At 45.6% G+C, this 22574-nt stretch overlaps 1 protein-coding gene across 3 annotated transcripts in view; it reads right to left on the bottom strand.

The window, feature by feature from the left end:
- Window positions 1-22574, bottom strand: part of DHX35 (DEAH-box helicase 35) — a 65498-nt gene that overhangs the window by 18028 nt on the left and 24896 nt on the right. For all 3 annotated transcript variants that reach the window (XM_044263035.1, XM_044263037.1, XM_044263036.1), the window contains exons 8-14: window positions 20233-20292; window positions 13710-13822; window positions 12500-12596; window positions 11506-11664; window positions 9270-9480; window positions 4822-4946; window positions 1850-1904 (exon numbers count right to left, since the gene is read on the bottom strand). In XM_044263035.1, the coding sequence (XP_044118970.1) occupies window positions 1850-1904; window positions 4822-4946; window positions 9270-9480; window positions 11506-11664; window positions 12500-12596; window positions 13710-13822; window positions 20233-20292 (820 nt within the window). The remainder of the gene's footprint in view (window positions 1-1849; window positions 1905-4821; window positions 4947-9269; window positions 9481-11505; window positions 11665-12499; window positions 12597-13709; window positions 13823-20232; window positions 20293-22574) is intronic.

The following is a 22574-nucleotide window of genomic DNA, read 5'->3' on the forward strand; positions in this document are numbered from 1 at the left end:
GAACAGCCTTGCGGCCTCCTCCTGCTCCCCATTCCCCTCCCCCACCCCGGAGACTGCTCCTTCCAAGTGCAAGTGCAGATGTCCCAGAAGGGCATCCCCGGCCCTCCGTTCCTCACACATTACGAGAGCAATTACAAGGCCAGCGACTACAAATCTCAATGTCTGCCCAGACCTCTCCTGGGTGCCAACACCAGGACTATTCATCCAGCTGCCCCCTGAGCAGTTCACTGAACTGGGTGGACTCCAATTCCCCACATCCCTCCTTGCCCCTGTGCCACCAGCCAGTATTCAGGTATGGGATTCCGGAGCTGCTACCATGCAGACTACTCCCAAGGCATGCCATTAAAATACATGCTGCAGCGCTCAGAGTAAGACAGGAAAGGTAATTTCTCTTCTGTTCCCATATAATCATCTCTTGGAAGGTGATAATTCAGCTTGTAGCTGGAGATTAAGCTGGGTGGTTCCCCTTGCCTTCTCCGGCTTACTTAGGGCAGTGAAGAAATAGAAAATATTTTAACTTCCTGTTGCATTAGAGGCAAATCAATCCAAATGAAAAACCTCTCTGTTGTCAATGTTCTCTCATACACATTACAGACGACCCCAGGAAACCTTGCTTTCAGGGTCCTACGACATGCCTGAGAATAGGGATGGGAACCCGTTCGGCATACACTCACTCTGGGCTGACCTGACCCAGACCCACATAAAGGCCTTCTAAATCCATCTTGTAAATCAGTAATTGGCTATTCCTTTGGGGGAAGTATCACAAATGTAATGAATGAAGATGGACCCCATACAAAAAAATTAACTCCAAAATGGATAAGGATACTATGTGACATATCCAATCCAAGAAATGCCGTATTATTCAATAAAAAGGAATCAAATATCAACACATCTACAACACGGATGAACCTTGAAAACATTGGCTGAAGGAGAGAAGGCAGTCGCAAAAGAACAGATGATATAACTCTGTTTATGAGAGATGTCCATAATAGGCGAGTCTACAGGGACATATTAGATCACTAGTTGCCTGAAGTTGAGAGAAGCAGGGGAGAGGGAGTAGCATTCATAGGTACAGGGTTTCTTTCTTAGGTGATGAAACCGTTCTCAATTTGGGATGATGGTCATATAACCCTGTGAATATACTAAAAACCACTGAACTGTACATTATTTTAAATGGGTAACTTGTATGGCATATGAATTATGCCTCAACAAAGATGTTAAAAACAAACAAAATAATCTCAAAGGACAAAACCTCTACCTAAACTTACTACCAAACCAGACAATATGTTCATTTGGAGCAATATTCACAGAAGGCAGGTACTTCCTGAGCAGATGAATTCAAGGCTATGGTTTTCTCTATCTTAAACACTACATTTTTAGAGTAGAGGTTCTTCCAAAGCATGGTGTTTCCTTGTCCCAAAGAACTCCATGGGCTAGTCATCGACCCAATTCTCCACAGGGAACTCCAGGAATGGAATGAAGGGGGGACAGGAAGAGAATGCTGAGCCAGAGATTTCAGGATGGAGTGGAGGGACTGAGAAACAGGCCTGAAGACGTAACATCTAAAATACTGGTAGGGAATCTTCAAGATGTCTTTCAGGAGTGAGGCCCTAACAGCTCCTGATGTACCAACATGCTTTATAAGTTCATTGCATAACTGGACTTCATGTACTATTAATCTAATTATGGTCCCACCTTTTTACATCCATGAAGCTTAAGGGTTGTTAAAAGAATTATATATATGGGGAGAAGCAGTCCCATCCCTGAAGATACTAAGAGCCCATGAATACAACCAAACCACTATCATCTATAATAAGCAGATAAGAGAACAGGCAATAGACAGGCATACCTCCCAGAGCATAGAGTAACTCCAACGCTTGAACCATCGACTGGGCTGGGGGGGGCTGTAAAAACATAAAAATCCTCCTGAAGTAATTTCTTCAGGTAACAGACATAAAATGTGACGATTTCCTACTCAAATCACTCTTCCCTCTTATGTCCCCCACACATCCCAGCCTCCGTGCTTGTATTCACGTCGGCGCCCTTGCAATGGCCTTCCTCTCCTTCGTAGCATCCTTACTGCTACTGGGTCTTCAATCTCGGCTTGATTAAACTCTGCCCTCTGGAGCCCTCCCTCATGCTCCCCTCCACCAGAAGTGATGGGTCCCTACTTTGAACAACCTCCCTGTTTTCCTACACTCTCATCAGACACTTCTGACTTTTATCCTTCACAGTCTCAACCTTCTATTCCGGCAACCCTGGTGGGTAACACTGCACCGCCCAGAGCCCAGTGCCAGGCCTTCCTCCACAGGGGGCAACTGACACGCGCAGAATCTGAATTCTGAAAAGAGAGAATGCTAGGCAATCTGACATTCTTTAAGCAAAGCTGCTACTGTGACCTTCAGTGTGATTATCTGGTCCAAATCACAGCTCCAGTATTTTCACCTAAACACACACTGACTAGTATGTCTCCCTGGCCTCATCTGATTTGGGACCATATATGAACACTGTTTTAACACAACTGGAAGGACTGCATATGTATAATTTTAGTTTGTTTTTCTGTATGGTTTTCTGGGGGGTTTTTTGGTTTTTTTAAGCCCAGAGCAACTTCACAGTGATTACTTGGGATGGCTGCATAATAGTCCAACAAGGTCATACTTCGTAAAATACACAGTCCTTTTCAGTTCTTTGCTAATTGAACTAAAACTGCTAAATAAACAAAATTGTATGTGGTCTCTAATTTCAACTGTTAAAAAAAAAAAAAACACAGTTTCAGGGAGAAAATAACATGAAGGGAATATATGAAGATGAATTTGTACATATTTTCCTCATTCCTCAGTTGTCCAAAAGTTTATGATTTTCACTATTCTATTTAAAAATTTAATATACAGGATGCCTGGGTGGCTCTGTGGGTTAAGCCCCTGCCTTTGGCTCAGGTCATGATCTCAGGGTCCTGGGATCAAGTCCCACATCAGGCTCTCTGCTCAGCAGGGAGCCTGCTTCCCCTACTTTCTCTGCCTGCCTCTCTGCCTACTGGTGATCTCTATCTGTCAAATAAACAAAATCTTTTAAAAAATTTAATATACAATGATACTATAAACATAATCATGCTATGCATGTTCTTTTCTTCTTTTGAATTATTTTTTCAGGAGAAATTTCCCTGAGAAGAAATACCAGGAGTTCCTACGCCTCATAAAATAATGTCAGAAAGCCCTCCGGGACTGAAGCAGAGTACAAAACCACTTTCCCAAACTATGTCAGCTTTGGACTTTCTCCTTTTTCTTCGTGTTTGATCCCTTAACTAATGCGAAGTGGTACCTTTCAGCAATTTCAATCTACACTCATTTCTCTTTTGGAGAAGCCTAACATGTTCCAATGCTCATTTACTATTTGTGCTGCTTCCTTTCCCTTGGCTCTTTCTTCCAGTGGATATTTATACCAAATGATGCATGAAAAACTGCAGTTTTCAAGATGCTGATATCGTTTTTGCCATTATATGTTTTCCTTTCATCTTAGATGGGAGACTTTTCTTAAGCTTTTAATTTGCATACACTGTCTATCTTCTCTATAATTTCTTGCATACACCAATAATCAAAGAGTATATTTTTTTCCATACTTATGATAAACACACAGTTGTTTTCTTTGGGAGAGAGACTGGCATCTTCTATTCCTTCATTCACCTAGTTCGTTATGACATATAAGACATGAGGGACTTTATTATCTGAGAATCCAGACACGTCCCACTATGTAATAATGCAATTGGGAGAGAATAACAGATAAAACTCTAGTCTTCAAATCATAAAAATTGAAGAAGAAAATATGACTGAATGTTTACTGACTGACCTAGAGGTGGGGAAGTGCTTCATAAGGACAGGAATAACAGAACAAATCACAGAAACAGAGAGAGGAAGACTTTACCATGGAAATACTTATAATGTCTGCACATTAAAATAAATAAATAAATAGTAAAATACAAAAAACTAGAAAAACATTTCCAAAAAGTACTACAGACAAAGGCTAATGTCTAATTAATTAACGGACTCCTAAAAATCACAATAAACACTAATTCTAACAGATAAATGTCTTCACAATTCGGAAGAAATATAAAGTGAACAATAAATGGGTTTTTTTTTAACTGTCTTGAGAAATGAAATAATAAGGTACAGATATTTTTCCTCCCTTCCTTTCCTGACATCAACCAAATTAGCGAGCCTCTAAAAGAAAGTAACAGGGCATGAGGGGGCACAGTGCCTGGGGCCGTGTGTGCTGCTGAAGCTCACAGCGGATGGGCCACACATCAAGGATGTCCAAAACGACGACGGCTGTTTGACCCAATAATTCCCCTCCCAGGAAGGAGCCTCAGGAAACAAGCAGAAAGGCGACCGGCCCCGAGGACGTCCCCCGCAGCTCTGCCGCAGCCCTCCCGGCTCCCCCAGTGGTGACTCTCCCTCACGTAGGCCTCCGCACACTCGCCATCCCGGATCTCCCCACCTCCTGACCTGGTGGAATCCTACTTGGGTTTCAGGTCTCACTCCACCCAAGACCAGCCGGGCTGGGGGGTCCTTCCTTTGTCCCTCAGAGCACTGGACCCACCCACGGCAATTACCCACTTACTTGTCACCCCCCGTCAGGCAAGAACAGGAAATGTGTCTGCCCTGTCTGGCCCTGCGACCCCATACCCTGCACGGGGCCTGGTGCAAAGCAGGCACACGACACATGAGCTAAGAGGAAATAAAAAAAAATTTTTTTTTAGAAAGTGATGCATTCTAGCTCATGGCCCGACATTCACCCGTGGGCACTCCGGACAGAAGCAGGACTTACCGACATGAAGTGGAACCTGAGGACGTTGTCGATCCCGAGCGCTTTCAGCTGGAGGATGACAGGGGCCAGATTGCTGCGCTGCATCTCAGGGACGGTACTCTGAGGCAGCTTGTCAAAGGCTTCCTCTGAGGATAAGAAATCAAAACTGCTTGGGGTCAAATGCCACAATCAAACGCAATCATTATGCCCACAGGACAGTTTTCCTTCTCTAGTGAGAGGCTCGAAGCCTCTAGGATCAGATATCACGACGCGAAGTTGTCTTATATTTCGAAAAGACCATTCCATTTAAAAAATACCTTAACCTTAGCAGTTTCTATCTTTATGAACAACGTATCTTTACAGAAGTCTGTTCTTTTACTTTAGGATGCTTTTTTAACGTGCTTTTTGTGAGAACATGAAATCAAAGCCACAGGTGTGTGCTGGATCACAACCGGCGCCAGGTCCCACAACCTCTGCTTGGGGCTGCTGCAAGTCTAGAAGGCAAGAACCGTACCTATAAGCGAAGAACAGTTTCAAGTAAATCACCAAAAGGGTAACCAGAATACAACAAACGAGCCAATCTTACAAAGAGCAAAAACTGTCCAAATCTAACTTTTTTAAAACCAACGAGCCAGGCCCACATCACGCTCAGAATCTGATGCTACCCCCAACAGATCAACGAACGCTCATGGGCCCCCTCAGGAACAACAGGCGACATCCCACAGGAAAAAGCACAAGGCACAGAAGTGCCAAGATGGTAGAAGCCGGAGAGGGGATAGGAAGGAAGAGACCTTGGAGGCCTTTTCATAAAAGCCGACAAACAGGGCAGTTGGAGGGGGACAGGGAGAGGGAGGAAGGGATTAAATCACTTTTGTATATATTCAGAAAGCTTATGGATTACACAGAGAATGTTCTACCCACAAAATCCCTCTCACATCAGTCAACATTTTAACTGCACACACCCTCCTCAAGATGAGGCTGGCCCAACCTCCACGTAGATCGTAAGGGTTTTGTTAACTAGAGAAAGGAAACAACAACAAAAGGTGTCATGAAGAAATAGCACTGATCACCGAAGGATTTTTTCAAAAAGGCTGAGTGAACAGACAACCAGTGTTCTGAGGATGGACGGACAGAAATGGCCACAGGCATGGGTTTAACTGGGAGGTGCTGAAGAACAGGCAGCAGCAGAAGTTCCTGAAGTTTCTCGAGTTTCTAGAGCATCCTGGGGATGGCTTTATAGTAGGACAGACACACTTTCCAAGCACCCAGCTGACAGAGGGAGAAGTGAAGTTCTCGGATACCAGGACAACCCTGCTAAGAAGCCACGCACAGGAAGCAGGTGCTGCCCAAGAGTTAGTGACATTCAGTTAAACTCTACTGAAGACCAAGTATGTGAGGCCCTGGGCCAGGAGTGGTAGGAGCAGCCTCCAGAAGCTTCAGTGATATGAAAGGGTCTGGGACCAAAACCAAAAACAGTCACCTCCAAGGTTGGGTCCCAGTGAACAGTCCTCCTGAAGGAGAATGGAGGCTCAGGGAATGAGGAAGCAGTCACTGCAAAAAGGCATGTGAGGTCACTTCAAGAGGGAGTTGTCATCTGAGAGAGGATCTGAAAGATAAGGGGGATCTGTTGGGCAGAAGGAACAGCCCAAGGAAAGGTATAAAAGATACGAGATGTGGAAAAACAGAAAAGTTAAGTTCAGGAAGGGCAGAGTGTAGCTGGGATGGAATGCAGGGCACGTATGTGGACAGTGGGATAACATAAGCCAGGAAAAGTCCTGTAGGGTTTTGAGAAACAGTCCAGGGTCTGAGCAGGTAGCACCCTGCTCAGGACTCCATTCTGTGAAAGCTCATGTGGAAGCCAGTCAGCCAAGAAAGCCTACGGGCTGGATGCCAGTGCACCCCATTACTGTCGGGGGGCCCTACCCAACCCCACTCCACGAAACTCCTCCTAAGGAGGCCAGTGACCTTTCAACCAAATCGGCCTGCCTGTCTTTAGTCTGCATTCTGTGACATTGTTTCTTTGGAACATGAGGTAACACTGGCTATTTCCTCTTTAAAAATAGCCTGACTCCCTCAAAAAGTTCAACACAGAATTACTGTGTGACCCCACAATTCCACTGCCAGGTATCTGCTCAGAACAATTAAAAACACACATTCGAAACACACATTTTCATAGCAGCAGCTATTCACAAAAGACAAAAGATGGATATAATCAACTGATATAGAGATAAGTTGTGGTATATCCATCCATGGAATATTATTCAGCCATAAAAAAGAAAAGTCCTGGGGTGCCTGGGAGGCTCAGTAGGTTGCGCATCCAATTCTTGATTTCGGCTCAGGTCATGATCTCAGGGTTGTGAGCTTGAGCTCCACGTCGGGCTCTGTGCTGGACAGGGAGCCTGCTTGAGATTCTCTCTCTCCTTCTGCCCCTATCCCTGCCCCCCCAAAAAGAATGAAGCACTAATACAGCAGAGATAAACCAGGAAAACATTTAGCATTCATTATGCTAAATGAAAGAAGCCAGACACACAAGGTCACAAATTATATGATCCCATTTATATGAAATATCCCAGACGGATAAACCCACGGAGACAGAACAGACTGGTGGTTGCCAGGAGGCAGGCAGGCGTGCAGAGAAACTGCTTAATAGATAAAGAGTGAGGGAAATATTATGAAACTGGACAAGCAGTAATGCACACTGCGGACATAATTAAATCCCACTGAACAGTTTGATTTAAAATGGTTAACTCTGGGGCGCCTGGGTGGCTCAGTGGGTGAAAGCCTCTGCCTTCAGCTCAAGTCATGGTCCCAGGGTCCTGGGATCAAGCCTCTGCTCAGCAGGAGCCTGCTTCCCCTCCTCTCTCTGCCTGCCTCTCTGTTTACTTGTGATCTCTGTCTGTCAAATAAATAAATAATCTTTTAAAAATAAAAATAAAGGGGCGCCTGGGTGGCTCAGTGGGTTGAGCCTCAGCTCAGGTCATGATCCCAGGGTCCTGGGATCGAGCCCTCCATCGGGCTCTCTGCTCAGCGGAGAGCCTGCTTCCCTTCCTCTCTCTGTGTCTGCCTCTCTGCCTACTTGTGATCTCTGTCTGTCAAATAAATAAATAAAATTTTTAAAAAATAATAGCAAAAATAAAAAATACATAAATAATAAAATAAAATGGTTAACTTTATGTGATATGAATTCCACCCCAATACATTTTTTTTTCAAGTATCCTGAAGGTTACTCTTTTCCTAAATTTCTAGATGCCTTTTAACCCCGGTTCTCTCTTTACTCTCCCATCTTTCCTCCTTAGTGCCTTCAGTGGTGGAAGATGCTTACTGCTCTGGCCTCAGGCTCTGCCATTCCCCCTGCCATTGACACTTCCCTTACCCACTTCCTCCCCACCACGTACCTGCAAAGTCCATGCCCTCTGTCTGGTGCTACCCCTTCCCCTGAATAACCACGGGTGGCCAGTAAGATCAGGCACAAATGCTCAGTTGTGAAGCCCTCCCTTGTGGGATAACTCCCTGCTCTCTGCTTCCAAGGCTCACTACGACGTGGCAACCCTATCATACCGTAACATGCCGACCTGTTTGCGGGGCTGCCTCCACCGACCACGCTCACCTAGCCTAAGATACCCAAACCCTGGCACATTCACTACAAGGAAGAATAGCATCAAGGACTGAACAAGGGGAATGGTTACCAGCAGGAAAGAAGAGGCAAAAAACAAAGCCCCCGGATCTGGGAAGTGAGTGCAGATGGACGCTGGACAGGGGAGAGGGTCAAAAATGATGTGAAAATTCAGTCTGGACAACTGAGGAGAAATCTTGGTGCCATTACCTACCAAAGAGAGATGCGGGGGTGCAGGGGGACGGAGAGAGAGAGAGACGCTCTGGACATATCACTGTCGAAGGCATGGCTGCCTTCAAGCTGGAGAGAAAATTCCTGAAGGGCTGGGATAGTCTTTCTTAGAATTTTATCCTGCTCCTTCAAAGCCTAGCACAGTGCTTGGCAAAGAGCAGGAGCTGAACAACTATTTGCTTTCTATCAGTGGTCTCAGGACAGAGCCTGTCATTTTCAGGCTACAAGGTGCTCTCAACCAGAGGCAAAGATGGAACTCACTGCAGGGCCTCAGAGGAGTCCTCCCAGAACGAGAAAGCAGCAGATTAAGCTGAGGGAAAGGGAAGAAAGAAAGGACCCAAGACATGTGGCCCAGGCTACATGGAGGTCTACACCCAGACTTCAGGCTGGAACGGGGATGGCAGGAACTGGGGACTCATGGGCCAGCCTCAGCCAGTGGGAGCAGCAGCAAAGCCGTGCTCCATTTAACCTGAAGAAAGCAGCAGGGGCCAAGGGACAAAGGGCCTGGTGACGGGGTCTGGATTTTATGTGAAGTTCTGCCCAAGGGAGGAAACACCTGTGATCCTCTCCAGTGCTCAGGCTAGCCACGAGAAAGTCAAAAGCCCTGATGGAACGCCACACTAACCTGTATAAAGGCGGTAACATTTTCCAGAGCGGCTGCGGCCACCACGTCCCGCGCGCTGGTTGGCTGACGCCTGGGACACCGGAACCACCACCAAGCACTCAATGGCTGTCCTGGGATTGTAGGCTCGGAGTTTCACGAAGCCACAGTCGATCACATACACAATCCCGCTGATTGTAATGGAGGTTTCGGCCACATTGGTGGCCACTATCACCTAAGTCCGCACAGCAAGAAAAGTAGAAAGAAGTTATTTGGTTCTTTTCACTTTTAAGAAACTACTCAAAATCCTAACAGATTTATTAAAGATATTTCCAACAGTGTAGAATCTGTAAGAGGCAGTTTATACAGAATTTCACCCCCTCCTGGGTTGTGGGGGTCATCAAACGTGAAATATCCCTAAAGCAATTAGAGCCTGGTGCTGGGTCCATGATAAGTACTCAACAAATGTTAGTTTCTGCCTTCTGCACAACTAAAGGAAATCACCACCATGAACACGTTCATTCATTCACTCACATCTTAACTATTTTCTAAAGTCAGGCTTTGCAGGCACTGTTCGAAGTGCTGGGGATATATGGTGAACAAGGAACACATGGCCCCCGTTCTCCCAGAGTCTGCATCCGAGTGTAAGTGTTTGGGTGGAGAAGTGGTGAAATTAAATAAGCAGAAAACTTCAGAGTGACAAATAACTTTAAATAAAATGCAACAGAGCAGTAATAGAACATAACGTAGTATTTAAAAACATTCCTTGTGCATGATGTTCCAATAGTGGGCTGCGCTACGTTGGATGGCCAGGGAAAGCCTCTCTAAAAGATGATTTTGAGCTGAGTAACAAGAGGCAGGCAACACCCTAGAGATCCAGGCAGAAGAGACAGTTCACAGAAAGGAGAAACATCCAGGGAGGCCAGAATCCCGAGGAAGGACGAGATGAGGCTGGAGGACAGCAAGGGCCAGGCCACGTGCTGTCTCTAGGCCACCGTGAGGTATTTACATTTTATTTCAAGCACACGGGGCGCCGCCCCTGGAACGTTTCGAGAAGCAAGGAACACACATAGATAGACAGCACTGAGAACTTTTTAAAGGACTGTAACATCTATCTAAATCATCTGTCAGATTTACTACTGACACTACTCCTATCGTCTAATAAAAATCTTCCTACCAGGACGCCCAGGTGGCTCAGTGGATTAAGCCGATGCCTTCAGCTCAGGTCATGATCTCAGGGTCCTGGGATCGAGCCCCGCATCGGGCTCTCTGCTCAGCAGGGAGCCTGCTTCCCCCTGACTCTCTGCCTACTTGTGATCTCTGTCTGTCAAATAAATAAATAAAATCTTTTAAAAAAAAAATCTTCCTACCCTTTTTATATGATAGACATTTAAGATTTTATACCAGAGAACCATTGACTCAAAGGTTCTTATTTATGTTTCGCAGCTGAAAAAACGAGGCTTGAGGCTGAGCAACTCACCCAGGCACAGAGTACGTCAGGCACAGAATCCAGGCCTCCTGTCTGGGTGGCCACAGTCCGACTGGGCCTACTCGAGTTGCTCCATCCTGATGGCCATGAGCACCTTCTCCCACGTGGTCTGAATTGAGAGTGGACCCTCAGACCATTCCTCGCCTACTGTCCTGTCTGCCATTTGCTGATAAACAGCTCCACTAAGCCAGCTTCGGGCCAGTTCTGTGCCTTCCTCATCCAATGGGAAGGAAAGCCGAGTAAGGCCCAGGGGTTGATGAGCAGGATGCAGACTGGATGCCTGCGGGTTCCTTCCATCCAGTGCTTTTCACCACATCCTTTCCCCCACGCCATTTTCAAGGCTAAATATTTTCAAGCCCCACCTTGAATTAATTGACTCAAATGTGGCTCTACAGGTTAACTGATGCCTGAAACAAATGGTTTAGAAACCACTTGTAGTAACTTATCTATTGTTCCCAACTGATCACAATTCACAGAGACGGTCGTTGAAGCCAAACTGGTTTTGTGCCATGGGGAAACACTGAGCCGGCAAAGGGGAAAGTCACTTGCTCTGAGAATTACTGTCAGAGTGACCCCTCCGAGAGGCAGGTTTAGAAATCTCTACAACGTACTATTTATTGTGTGCTTTAAGATCTACTGCACAGAAACACGGACCTTAAAGTCTTAAAGAAACCTCCCAGTTTAGCAAGTTTCACTTCAATTAAAAAAAAAAATCTTCCCAGTGCCTAGGGAAGGGGCTGCAAACAGCCCTGATTATCGGGGTAGTCTCACCTTTCGGACGCTGCGGGACACCCTTTCAAACACCTTCATTTGCTCAAAGGAAGGCAGTCCAGCATACATGGGGAGAACCCGGAGGTGTCTCTTCATTCCAGTTCGACCTAGCGCCCGAGCCTGCTCGATCAGCATAGACACGACAGTTTCCACCTCTTCCTAAAAACATCCAACCAGGAACCAAAGAAACCGAGATCAATCCGAAGCATGTCATTTTATCAGACTTGCAAGAAAACGAAAGTCGGGATCAAAGTTTTAATTATGGTCAGGTTCATGATTTCTAGTGTGACCACATTCTGCTTGGGGGTGGTTTTTAATCAAATGCTACTGAACAGCGGTGCCTCTGGGGTGAAAATTTGCAAGTGTCAGATTTACTACTGAAATCTGTACTATCTGCAGTGAATAGAAGAGCTCCTATCCTGCTCAGCTTTCAGGTACTGTGGCAAACAAAGTATGTCATACATATGGACAAGCTGTAACATAAGAAATCGCTAGAAGCTTTCCCTAGGAGAGATTACGGTACCATGGGAAGTGTTGACAGTGGAAAAGATTACGGCTGCAGCGTGGTTCTGAAAAGCGCTCGTGGGCTTGTTCCGCTGTCCTTCCAGAGATGTGCCCACCTACCACCTCCAGGACAGGCGTTATCACTGGGAAAGAGGCTTGCAGGAGCAAACACACACGTAAAATGTGCCTAACGCGGTATGTCATCATGGTAAACAACACAGCCCAGTGACTACATCATTTACTTTGGACTCAACTAATAAACTTAAAATATACTGAACACTCTGCAGATACAACAGGTGGGAATGAATGACTCCCTGACAACCTGGTCAATAGATGAATGACATCAATCCAAACAACTTTTTGCGCAATTAAGTAAACACAAAATACAATAAAACGTGAAATGAATGGCTAGGGAAAGGAACAGGCCCCTGTTTAATTTTGGTGCTGTCTTGACGTGTCTGTTCAGAAGAGAAAATTCCAGTGGAATTACCTGGCCAGTCAGAAATGCTAGTATGTCTCCATCTCCCTCTGTCTGGTGAATTTTCATCACAGTTTCTACGGTTGATTTTATATAATCTGGAACAGGACTAAAAAGATGTAGGAGATAAAATCATCACTAGGACATGCTCATTAATTAGAGATTAATTACCCTAATAATCTGGCAGCAAAGCTTCATGCAAGTTAGTTTGGGCCTGCCTGGTAGATAAACAGTATATGAATAAACAAAACAAACATTCACTCCCCCCCCCTCTTTTTTTAAAGGCAGCATTCAAAAGTAATCCATAATTACATGTATACCATGATTCTTGGCTTTATTTGCAAAGAAATAAAAACCCGTGCAAACAAAGGTGCTATCTTTAGCATGCGAAGATGCCTGATTGATGAAAATCGGTTGCTGCGGTCCTGGTGCTAGATCCCACCCCCTTTCCACTTTCCCTCCTGACCATGGACAACATGTCAGAGTCGGCTGTTCAGAGCTAATGGAAATACTCTCCAGCAAGAAAAACTCACAAGTCACACCCACAACTCTTCAGATTTATTAAGCACCGTACCAGGCTCCTGGTCTTTGTCCAGTGACTAGGTAGAGGAATTAGGGTGGTCTCTTCCTATCTTAGGGGACTCCTCCCAACCATGTCAACCAGGCCTTCTCACTAAGATGTAGAGAGCTAAGAACCAAATGATTCAAATCACCACCGCTGACCTCCCAGACAGGCAGTCTTGTAAAGCCCAGTTCTGAAGACTATCAAAAGCCTCCTCCTTGTAATCTTGTTACCATTTTGCTCTTTCCAACTGAGCTATTAACCACAGACTCATAGAAATTTGCACATCAGTGTCAAGATTGTCAACTGCCTTCAGCGGTGATACTGAGCAGGGTTCCAGAACATCCGATCCAGGACAGGAGACACTAAACAGGCTCTTCTCAGCAGCCTGGGATATTGCCCTCGGGGCTTCTCATTCCGTAACTCAGTCCCAGTTTGCTAATCACAATCATTAAAAACGCAAGATCCTTAAGGGCTGCATACTTTTATGGAGTAAATCTGAATGATCCTATTTCTTCGGCACAGAACAGTGCTTATTGGTTTCTAATTGTATCGAGCTGCTGGTTGGAGCTTGAAAAAATGAAAACCTAAATAAAACAGTGAAAATTCCCTGACTATTCAGGTGAAAACACACAAACACACACACAAGTATCATCAAACCTTTGTAGATAAAAGATATCCACTGGGAATGTTCGCCCTTCTACCGTAAGGATCACACAAGTATCCCTCGTTGGGTCATTGGTTTCATTCTGATTAAAGAAATCCCGAAATTTCTATTAAAAAAAAAAAAGAAAAACAATACTTCATTTCTCTCAAAAAAAAAAAAAAGGTTCACGGTAACTCACTGAAAGAAAGAAAATAATGTAAAACTGGCAGAACAGGGGGTGGGTAGCAGAGACTGGATATATATAACACAAATTAGCAGTTGCAAAAGAACTATTAAAAATCCTATTTTTATTATTACCATTTTGAGGAATCACATTTCAATGCCAGACTCTTTACTAAGGCTTAATAAAAAAATAATGAAGGTTAGATTTTAAAATCATATTATTACTAATGCATCTGGGTCAACACGTAGCTGTGGTATTACTTATTTTTATCTCTTGTATTTTAATAGTGAATTGGGTCCAAAAGGTGTGATTCAAATTAAATACAGATTAAATCAGGTTGATGTGTGGTTCTAATCTGAAAAGCACCGATCTGATCATACAAGGTTATCAATTTATTTTAAAAGCTCTTATCTCTGGGAACACTAGGTAGGTCCTAGAGTCACAGTTATACATTTACTATAAGCTCCCCCGGCTGTAGGTAGGGACAGTGTCTTCTCCATCTTCCCATGCCCTGTGGGAGTTAGCACAACATCTCGTACGGGGTAGGCCAGGCATTACACACTTCTCCGGCACTCCCCTGGTACCCTGAGCAGAGAAGGAGCTCCTGGAGGCTCCTCCAGGGAAGGTGGCTATGTCCTCTTCAGTGGCACTTGGCCACCAGACTGGCAGTCTACAGGGAGGCCTGGCACAAGAGCTCTGGCCAAAGACAGGGCAGGGAGAGGCCACTGAAGACTGCCTCTCGGGGAATGTGACCCCAAATACACAGAGGGGCTGACAGGGGAGTGCGCGCCGGGGGAAGCTGCTGTGTCAGTGGCAGAGGGACAGGGAAATCCTGCCGGGTGGAATACATCATCTGAGTACCACCAGGGATTACTCCAGTCCCCTACAGGCCTGGCTGGGCATCGCCTCCTACTATCCTGGGAGGTCTGGCTCTGTGATCACAGTCCTGCCTCCTTTACTTCCCCGTACAGCTTTACGAACATGCTGGTGCCCGCTCCTGCACACCGGAGCCCAGACTGCACTGAGGGCTGCATCGAGTACACTGAACGGACTTCTACAAGAGTCGACCGACTGAACTACAGAATAATGGGATGCGATACACTGACCTCAAAGTTGTAAGGAGTAAGCACAGATGCAAAAGTGCCCCATGCCAACAAAAGAACCATGTTGTGCTCTGAGGAAGCCCCGGCACCATTCTTTACTCCCCCCCAGGCTCAGTTGGGTTCAAATGACTTCAGCCCTCCTGCATCCCACGGTGTGCACAGCACCGGCACGCTACAAGTGATGCAAACAAGTGAGAAGAGACCGTTTCCCCCGGACCCCAAAAGAGTGCATAATCCAGGAGGGACGGGCATGCCAAGAACCAATCCCAACACAAACCAAGGCAGAATGACCACATGACCAGAAAATAAAGCTACAAGTTACTCAGAGAGAAAAGGTCAGCACTGAGTGGCCTTCAGGAAGGCTCTATGGAGGCAGCAGTGCCCTCTGGTGAAGCCTGAATGGATGAGGAGACAATTCCTGCCTGGAAGGAGACGGGACAACCGGTCCCAGGATGAGAGTGTAGACTCTAGAGAGTGTAGAGTATAGACTAAGACATAAAGCGGACACCGACAAAGGAGAGAGCCCAAGGTCTAAGGCAGGCCCCCCCTCTTCTGAGTTAGTCCTCTCGTCTACAAAAGGACACACTGCCATCTACCCCGGGTGTGACTGCAGTCAGCACCAGCCTGGCTTAGACGGTGTACCTAGTCAGTGATCGTATTATCACTCTGAAGGGGCCCAAATGAAATGCCTGTAGGTTACAGATCTCATGCCTGTAGGCATTTCATTTGATGGGCAAGACAAGGGACTGAGCACAGGCATGACATCATCAGACCGTGTTGTGGATGCCTGGTTCAGGTGGCCATTTTGGAGGAGGGCAGGGGCAACAGATTGGAGGCAAGCTAATTCAGGAAGGTACTGGAATAGCTCAGAGGAGAGAATGAAGGCAAACACGGGGCAGGGGCCGGGTGAAAGCGAAGCGTGCCAGAGGTATGAGCCATGGGGCCTGGCAATGGGAGACTGTGAGCGCCCGCACGTGCATGCTGGGGAGGAGCGGGTTACTTCTCAGCCCAGGGAGAATACTTCCTAAAGCAAAGGAAATCTTGAGCCCGAATGACCATGATGAGAGAGGGACTGTGGGAGAAAAGCCAACAGTCACAGGGCAAGTCACAAATCTGTGAGTTTAGGCAGCTGGTGACAAGCCAGCTGCTAACAGCTCCAGCTGGAGCACAGGAACACAATCGGGAGGGCCACAAGCATAAAGCATCGACTGAACCAGGGCCCGTGGCGGTGGGCAGCCTTAAGGAAGAGCAGCCGGCAAAGAAGTCGGAAGGGGAAGCCTCCGGGAAGCAGGAGAGAGGGGAGAACTGCGGTATCCCAAAGTGGCAGATAGAGAAGAAAGATTTTAAGAACAACTTGTTGAACAGAGCTGAAATGTTACCAAGTAGGCCGGCAGAACAGGGAGGATGGCTACGCCTCGTTTCTGAAGATGTGGTGCTGAACAGAACAGATCGGAAGTTACTCTTTCAAGAAATAAAATTCAAGCATTTACTGAGAAAGCATGAGATCTGTAACCTTAAGATACTTACTTTTTATCTTTATCTAGAAAAATAAAACACGCACATACAGAAAATTACAGGCTAATAATAAATCTAGGATCAAGAGCAGACACCTCGTGAGACAGTGAAGAAAAGGCAAGAGTGAGATGAACACAAGTTCATTTCACCGGGAAAGAGACAGTATGAGTCAGGTTTTGAACAGGTGGGATCACACCGACAGATACACAGCAAGGAACGTAAAATGACAAAAAGCAAGAGGTCAGTCTATGAAGCAGAATGTAAATGCTGTGGACATCTGCCATCTTCCTTTCCTGGCAGCTGCTCAGACCTGACCCACAGAAGTGGGCTCCCAGCAGCCACGTCTAATAACACACCCACCCTGGGCCAGTAGCCCTTGATCCACAGATTGGTCCCGAGCAGGTACCTGACCCCAGCTGGCCCCCAGTTCCTTCTCTAGGAATCTGGAAAGAGAAATTAGTCTCTCTCCAAGAAACTGGACCAATGACAAAAAACTGTAGGAGTTGTCAGCAACCCTATTTCTGCCACGTGGATGGAAACAAATAAAAGAAAAACGGTAGCTTGTGATACAACGGTCAAGTTGATACTTCACAGTTAGGGGCGCCTGGGTGTCTGCTGTCAGCTCGGGTCACGATCCCAGGATCCTGGGATGGAGCCCCGCATCAGGCTTCTTGCTCAGCAGGGAGCCTGCTTCTCCCTCTCCCTCTGCCTGAAGCTCCCCCGCCCCGCTTGTGTGCACTCTCTGTCAAATAGATAAATAAAGTCTTAAAAAAATTAATACTTCATAATTATACCTGGTCGTGTTCTATAACTGCTCACGTCTTTAGACTTACATTAACGAAGCGGCTAACTCAATCGAGGCAACCATGTGATCAGCCCCATTGTACTCCGCCTCTGCCTCCCAGCCACTGTCACTGGTGCCTTCACCACCAGCCTGGGTCACCCCGGGCCCTGAGCGAAAGCAGAGTAGAGGGCATCTATCCCTGCAAGCAGCAGGGCTTGGAATTAGTCTGTCACCCACAGACCTAGCAGCTGGGGCACCAGGGAGGGGGTCTGGCACACTTGGGCCTCCAGGTCCAATGTTGCCCAAAGCCATACCCTGCCACCTCCACTTTCCCTTAGGCCCCCCTCAGCCCCCTGCTTTCTCTCCTTATCCTCTTACGCTCACATGAAGACTCCCATGCCCCGCAGGCCCTCAGTCACACAGGAAGGACTCCACCTGCCAGGTCCCACGTCATACACACATGCTGGGCAAGGATGAGTGAAGGGGTAAATGCCCCAGCCACCAAAGGCCCAGCTGATGGCCGCTAAAGGCCCAGCGTGCCCTGCGTCAGAGCCCCCCAGGCCATGCCAAGTTTCCTACACTCCACTTTCCCACTTGGAAAAACTAATCCAAAAGGTCTATCTAGACCAATTGTTGCAGGCAGAATGGAAAGAAACTCTTTTTTTATATCTCTGTGCCACACCAAAAGACAACGAAAGGTTATCGGAAGCAACAGATGTTAAAAATTCTAAGAATCGGACATGGTAATTTTCAAACATAGTAAAACTTCTAGGGGGTGGTGACAAAGGTAAACAGTAAAACACAGGAAGGCATTCTGGGCCACACAGGCATGGAGGAGATGGCGGGAGGTAAGACTGGGTATGGCCTTCAAACCGGCGTTCCAATAGGTGCCGTGCTGGAGGGAGGGGGGCGCGAAGTAATTCAAGAGGGCAACAAAGAGCTTTGACCCAAAGGTCATCATGCGCAGACTGAAGACAACACACTCCTACAGCCTGTGAGAAACCAGCCAGGCTACACATGCAGACACCTCTCTCAGCCACGCTGAGGTTTTTATTTCCTCTTCAACTTGCTCTGCATCCCTGAAGCCACGGGGAGACCCGGAGCCAGGAGCCAAGGCCCTTTTCAGATCTCAGCTGGATGACAGAACTTGCCCACTGACTGCTATCTCCACAGCTACTCTTGCCTCTTCTACACAACACCCAGAGTGATCTTTCTAGAACTCAAATATGATCAAGTCACTGCCACACCTCACGCCGTCCCAGGGCTCCCAACCAGGTGTAGGGCAGATCCTTCCTCCTTTGCTTGGCCTGTAACGCCTTTCATCACCTGCTGCCTACCAGCGTCTCCATTTTAATCCCCCACTGCTTCCCAGTCTATCAAAAATCACTGAACCTAGAGCATCTACTCTGTGCCAGACACTGTTTTAGGTGAAAGGGTAAAATAAAGAGTAAGACATTCGAAGTCCCCATCTTCACGGAGCTTATATTTCATTAACAGAAGACACACAATAAACAAACACATGGCGGGGTGCCTGGGTGGCTCAGTGGGATAAAGCCTCTGCCTCAGCTTAGGTCATGATCCCAGGGACCTGGGATCAAGCCCTGAATCAGGCTCTCTGCTCTCTGCTCAGCAGGGAGCCTGCTTCCTCCTCTCTCTCTCTGCCTGCCTCTCTGACTACTTGTGATCTCTGTCTATCAAATAAATAAATCACATCTTAAAAAAAACACTTGGCTATGCACGTAACGCTAGGTGGAAACAAGTGTTAAACAGAAAAACTAGCAGAGTAAGACAACGGAGAGTAGCAGGGTGTGTTTCCATCAGGGTGGTCAGGAAAGGCCTCTCTGAGAGGGTAATATGTGGTCAAGACGGAACCGAAATGAGCAAAGAGCCATGAGAACATGTGGGTTAAGAATGGTCTAGAGAGAGGGTCTCCCTGGAGTAGAAGCGTACTTGGGTCTTTCTGAGGAACAGCAAAGTGAGGCCCGAGTGTAAGGAGAATGGGAGAGACTGGACAGAAATGAAGTCAGAGAGATGACAAGAGAGGCGACTGGGGGGCAGAGACTGTCCCCCACAAGGCCCTACAGGCAAAGAAAGACCCCCACGTCCACTTGCCTCCCAGCCCCTCGGACACATAGTCTCACGCCCCTGGGGTTCTGTGCATGTTTAGGGCACCCTTCCCCACACCTGTCCATCCACAGACTTCTATGCATCTTTTGAAATCAAATTAGATGTCTCATCTCTGTGAAAGCTTCTGGATGTTCTCCAGCCAGCTAGCCTTAAGCAGCCCCTCTCTGGCTATCTCAGCACCTTGACATACTGATCTATTTTTTGTGTCTGCTTCCCAAGAAGTCAAGGAGGGTTACAAAGCACCGGTAGCCAGCACCACGCTGAGCATGTGTATATATTTTTATATATTTATATATTTACATTTACATTTATATATTTCCATACATATATTTCTATATAATAAATGGTCAATATTATTTGAGTTGAACTATTGTTTTGAATTAAAATATTAAAGGTAAGAGAGAAAAACAGTATAAACTGAGCCATAAAAATTACAACATTAATTATTATATGCACAGGGAAAACTTCAACTGCACACAAAATATCTAAACCTAAATGCTACAATCATAAATAAACTTCAGAAATATAACCTCATACTGAAAAAAGTAATAAAAGGAAACTGCCTTTGTGGGGAGAAACAGAGTATGTAGAGAAACAAGACAAGTATGTAATTATGAACTCGGTTAATTACTGGCTAATTTCCACCCACAAGCTAAAAAGGAGTATCCTCTGATTACCTGGAATCTAGGACATTAGATGGCCCCATAAGGAAGGTAGGCCATTCTGTCAAAGATAGGCTCTCGCTAAAGGTAACTTCCCAAGGATATGTCCAAGAACCCCTGTGCTTACAAGGGACAGCAGGGTGAGGTGGGAAATGTTCGTACCTCTGCATCCAGAGTGGCTGAAGCTACAATTAATCGAAGATCCCCTCGCTTTCTCTGAATCTAAAAAAGAAGGCATTAGGAAACAATGAAACAGCATGATATGTAGAAATGACAAGTTCTAGAGGTACCTGCAATTTACTTCAGCATAAATCAGTGTGTATTTCTGAGGAGTCAAGCCTATAGATGAAATAAGACTGACTACAAGTTGGTAACTATTAAAGTCAAAGGTAAAAAGGTGGTTCATTATACTATTCTTCCTAATTGTTTAAATAGTAAAACGTTCCAAAATAAAAAGATTTAAAAAAAAATGTTTATTGAAAGTTTAAAGGAGCTTTAGGAACTGAATTTGAATTTACCAAAGGTAAAACCATTTCTTCCCAATACCTGGATCTCTGGATAGTCAGAATCTATGTATGCCCAGTTGAAGTACATTAAAAGCAACAAACAATGAATGATAACACTGAGACAGAAATACGGACAAAAGCTCTTAACAGCTATTCAAAAAAAGAAATGATCAACAAGCAGAGAAGAAACGATCATATAAAGGATAGGAAAAATACACAATAACATGATACTACTTTTTCATCTATTGCACTACCAAAGACTTATTTAAGGTTAATACTCGGGGCTGGCAAAGATTTAGTGAAATAAGCTTCTTATTATACTGCTCCCCAAAGAATAATAAGCAGGTGGGATAATCCCTAATCAGTATCAAAAGTATAAATCTTTGGCCAAAGAATAACATCATGAAAACAAAAAGAATGGCAACTAACATGTAGTAAGTGATGGGCTATTCCGGGTCTAGGCACACGGCCACGCAGTACATACGCTGCACAGGGATGCCTGGCTGAGGAGGTTGGGGCATCTGAAGTCCAGAACATCCTCCCTTCCCCAAGCTGTGGACAGCCTCTGAGTGTGGGCATCTTGTTCTAATGTGTACAAAGGTGGGGACCTCAGTCTATTTGTGATCCTGTGCCAGGCACCATCCAAAGAATTTTACATGATCTTATTTAAGTCTCACAATAAATGATGACCTAGAGCAGCTCTGTCCAAGAGACGGCTCTCCAAAGACGGAGAGGTCCTGGCCGAGGCACTAGCCACCAGCCATGTGTGGTTACAGAGCTCTTGAAATTTGGCCAATGTGAGAGAGGAACTGTACTTTTTAATTTTATTCTATTTTAATTAACTGACTGCTGCAGGTAGCTAGCGGCTGCCATAGAGGGAAGTGTACTAGCACAGAGGTAGAAACTTCCCTGATCCCCATTTCAGAGATGAGTAAACTCAGCAGTCAGAATCTGAACCCAGGCAGTCTGACCCAGAGCCTATGCTTTTAATCACCTCGGTCTACCCTCTCTTTCTAGAGTCCGGTGACTGAGAGTATGCCCAAAGGAAAACAATCAGAAAATAGAGGAAGGGAAGAGAGGTAAGACTGAAATAAGACTGGCCATGAGTTGTAACAGCTGAACCCAGATAATGGGCACAGAGGGGTCATTAGACCCTTCTCTAATTCTGTAGTATGTCTGAATAAAGACTTTAAAAAAAAAAAAAAAAGGCAACAGATTTCATTATAAAGGTGTTGCTCATTGCAATATTATTTAAAATACTTCAGGGGGTGCCCGAATGGCACAGTTATTAAGCATCTGCCTTTGGCTCAGGTCAGGATTTCCCGGTCCTGGGACCAAGCTCCATACCAGGCTCCCTGCTCAGCAGAGAGTGTGCTTCTTCCTCTCCCTCTGCTGCTCCGCCTGTTTGTGCTCTGTGTCTGTCTCTCTATCAAATAAATAAAGAAAATCTTTTAAAAAAATAAATAAAATAAAATACTTCGAATTTGGAAGCCATATAAATGCCTAAGAATAAGGGAAGAGTCAAATACTTTATGGTAGAGACATATGATTGTATAGACATTATTTTTTTTTTTTTTTAAAGATTTTATTTATTTATTTGAGAGAGACACAGTGAGAGAGAACATGAGCGAGGAGAAGGTTAGAGAAAAGCAGACTCCCCGTGGAGCTGGAAGCCTGATGCGGGACTCGATCCCAGGACTCCGGGATCATGACCCGAGCCGAAGGCAGTCGTCCAACCAACTGAGCCACCCAGGCGTCCCAATTGTATAGACATTATTAAATACAGTGTCTTCAAGGAATATTTAATGACACAGAAAAATGATTTTGATGTAATATTAAGAGAAACATGAAAGATACAAATTAGTGCATACAGTCCAATCCCTCTTATGCCAAAACAGATGCACATAACATACAGACACACACACAAAAAAAGAAGAAACATAGCAACATTCCACCAGTGATTTTCTCTGAATGGGTACAATTACAGATCATTTTAAT

Source organism: Neovison vison, chromosome 8, assembly GCF_020171115.1.
Source record: "Neovison vison isolate M4711 chromosome 8, ASM_NN_V1, whole genome shotgun sequence".
NCBI lineage: Eukaryota > Metazoa > Chordata > Mammalia > Carnivora > Mustelidae > Neogale > Neogale vison.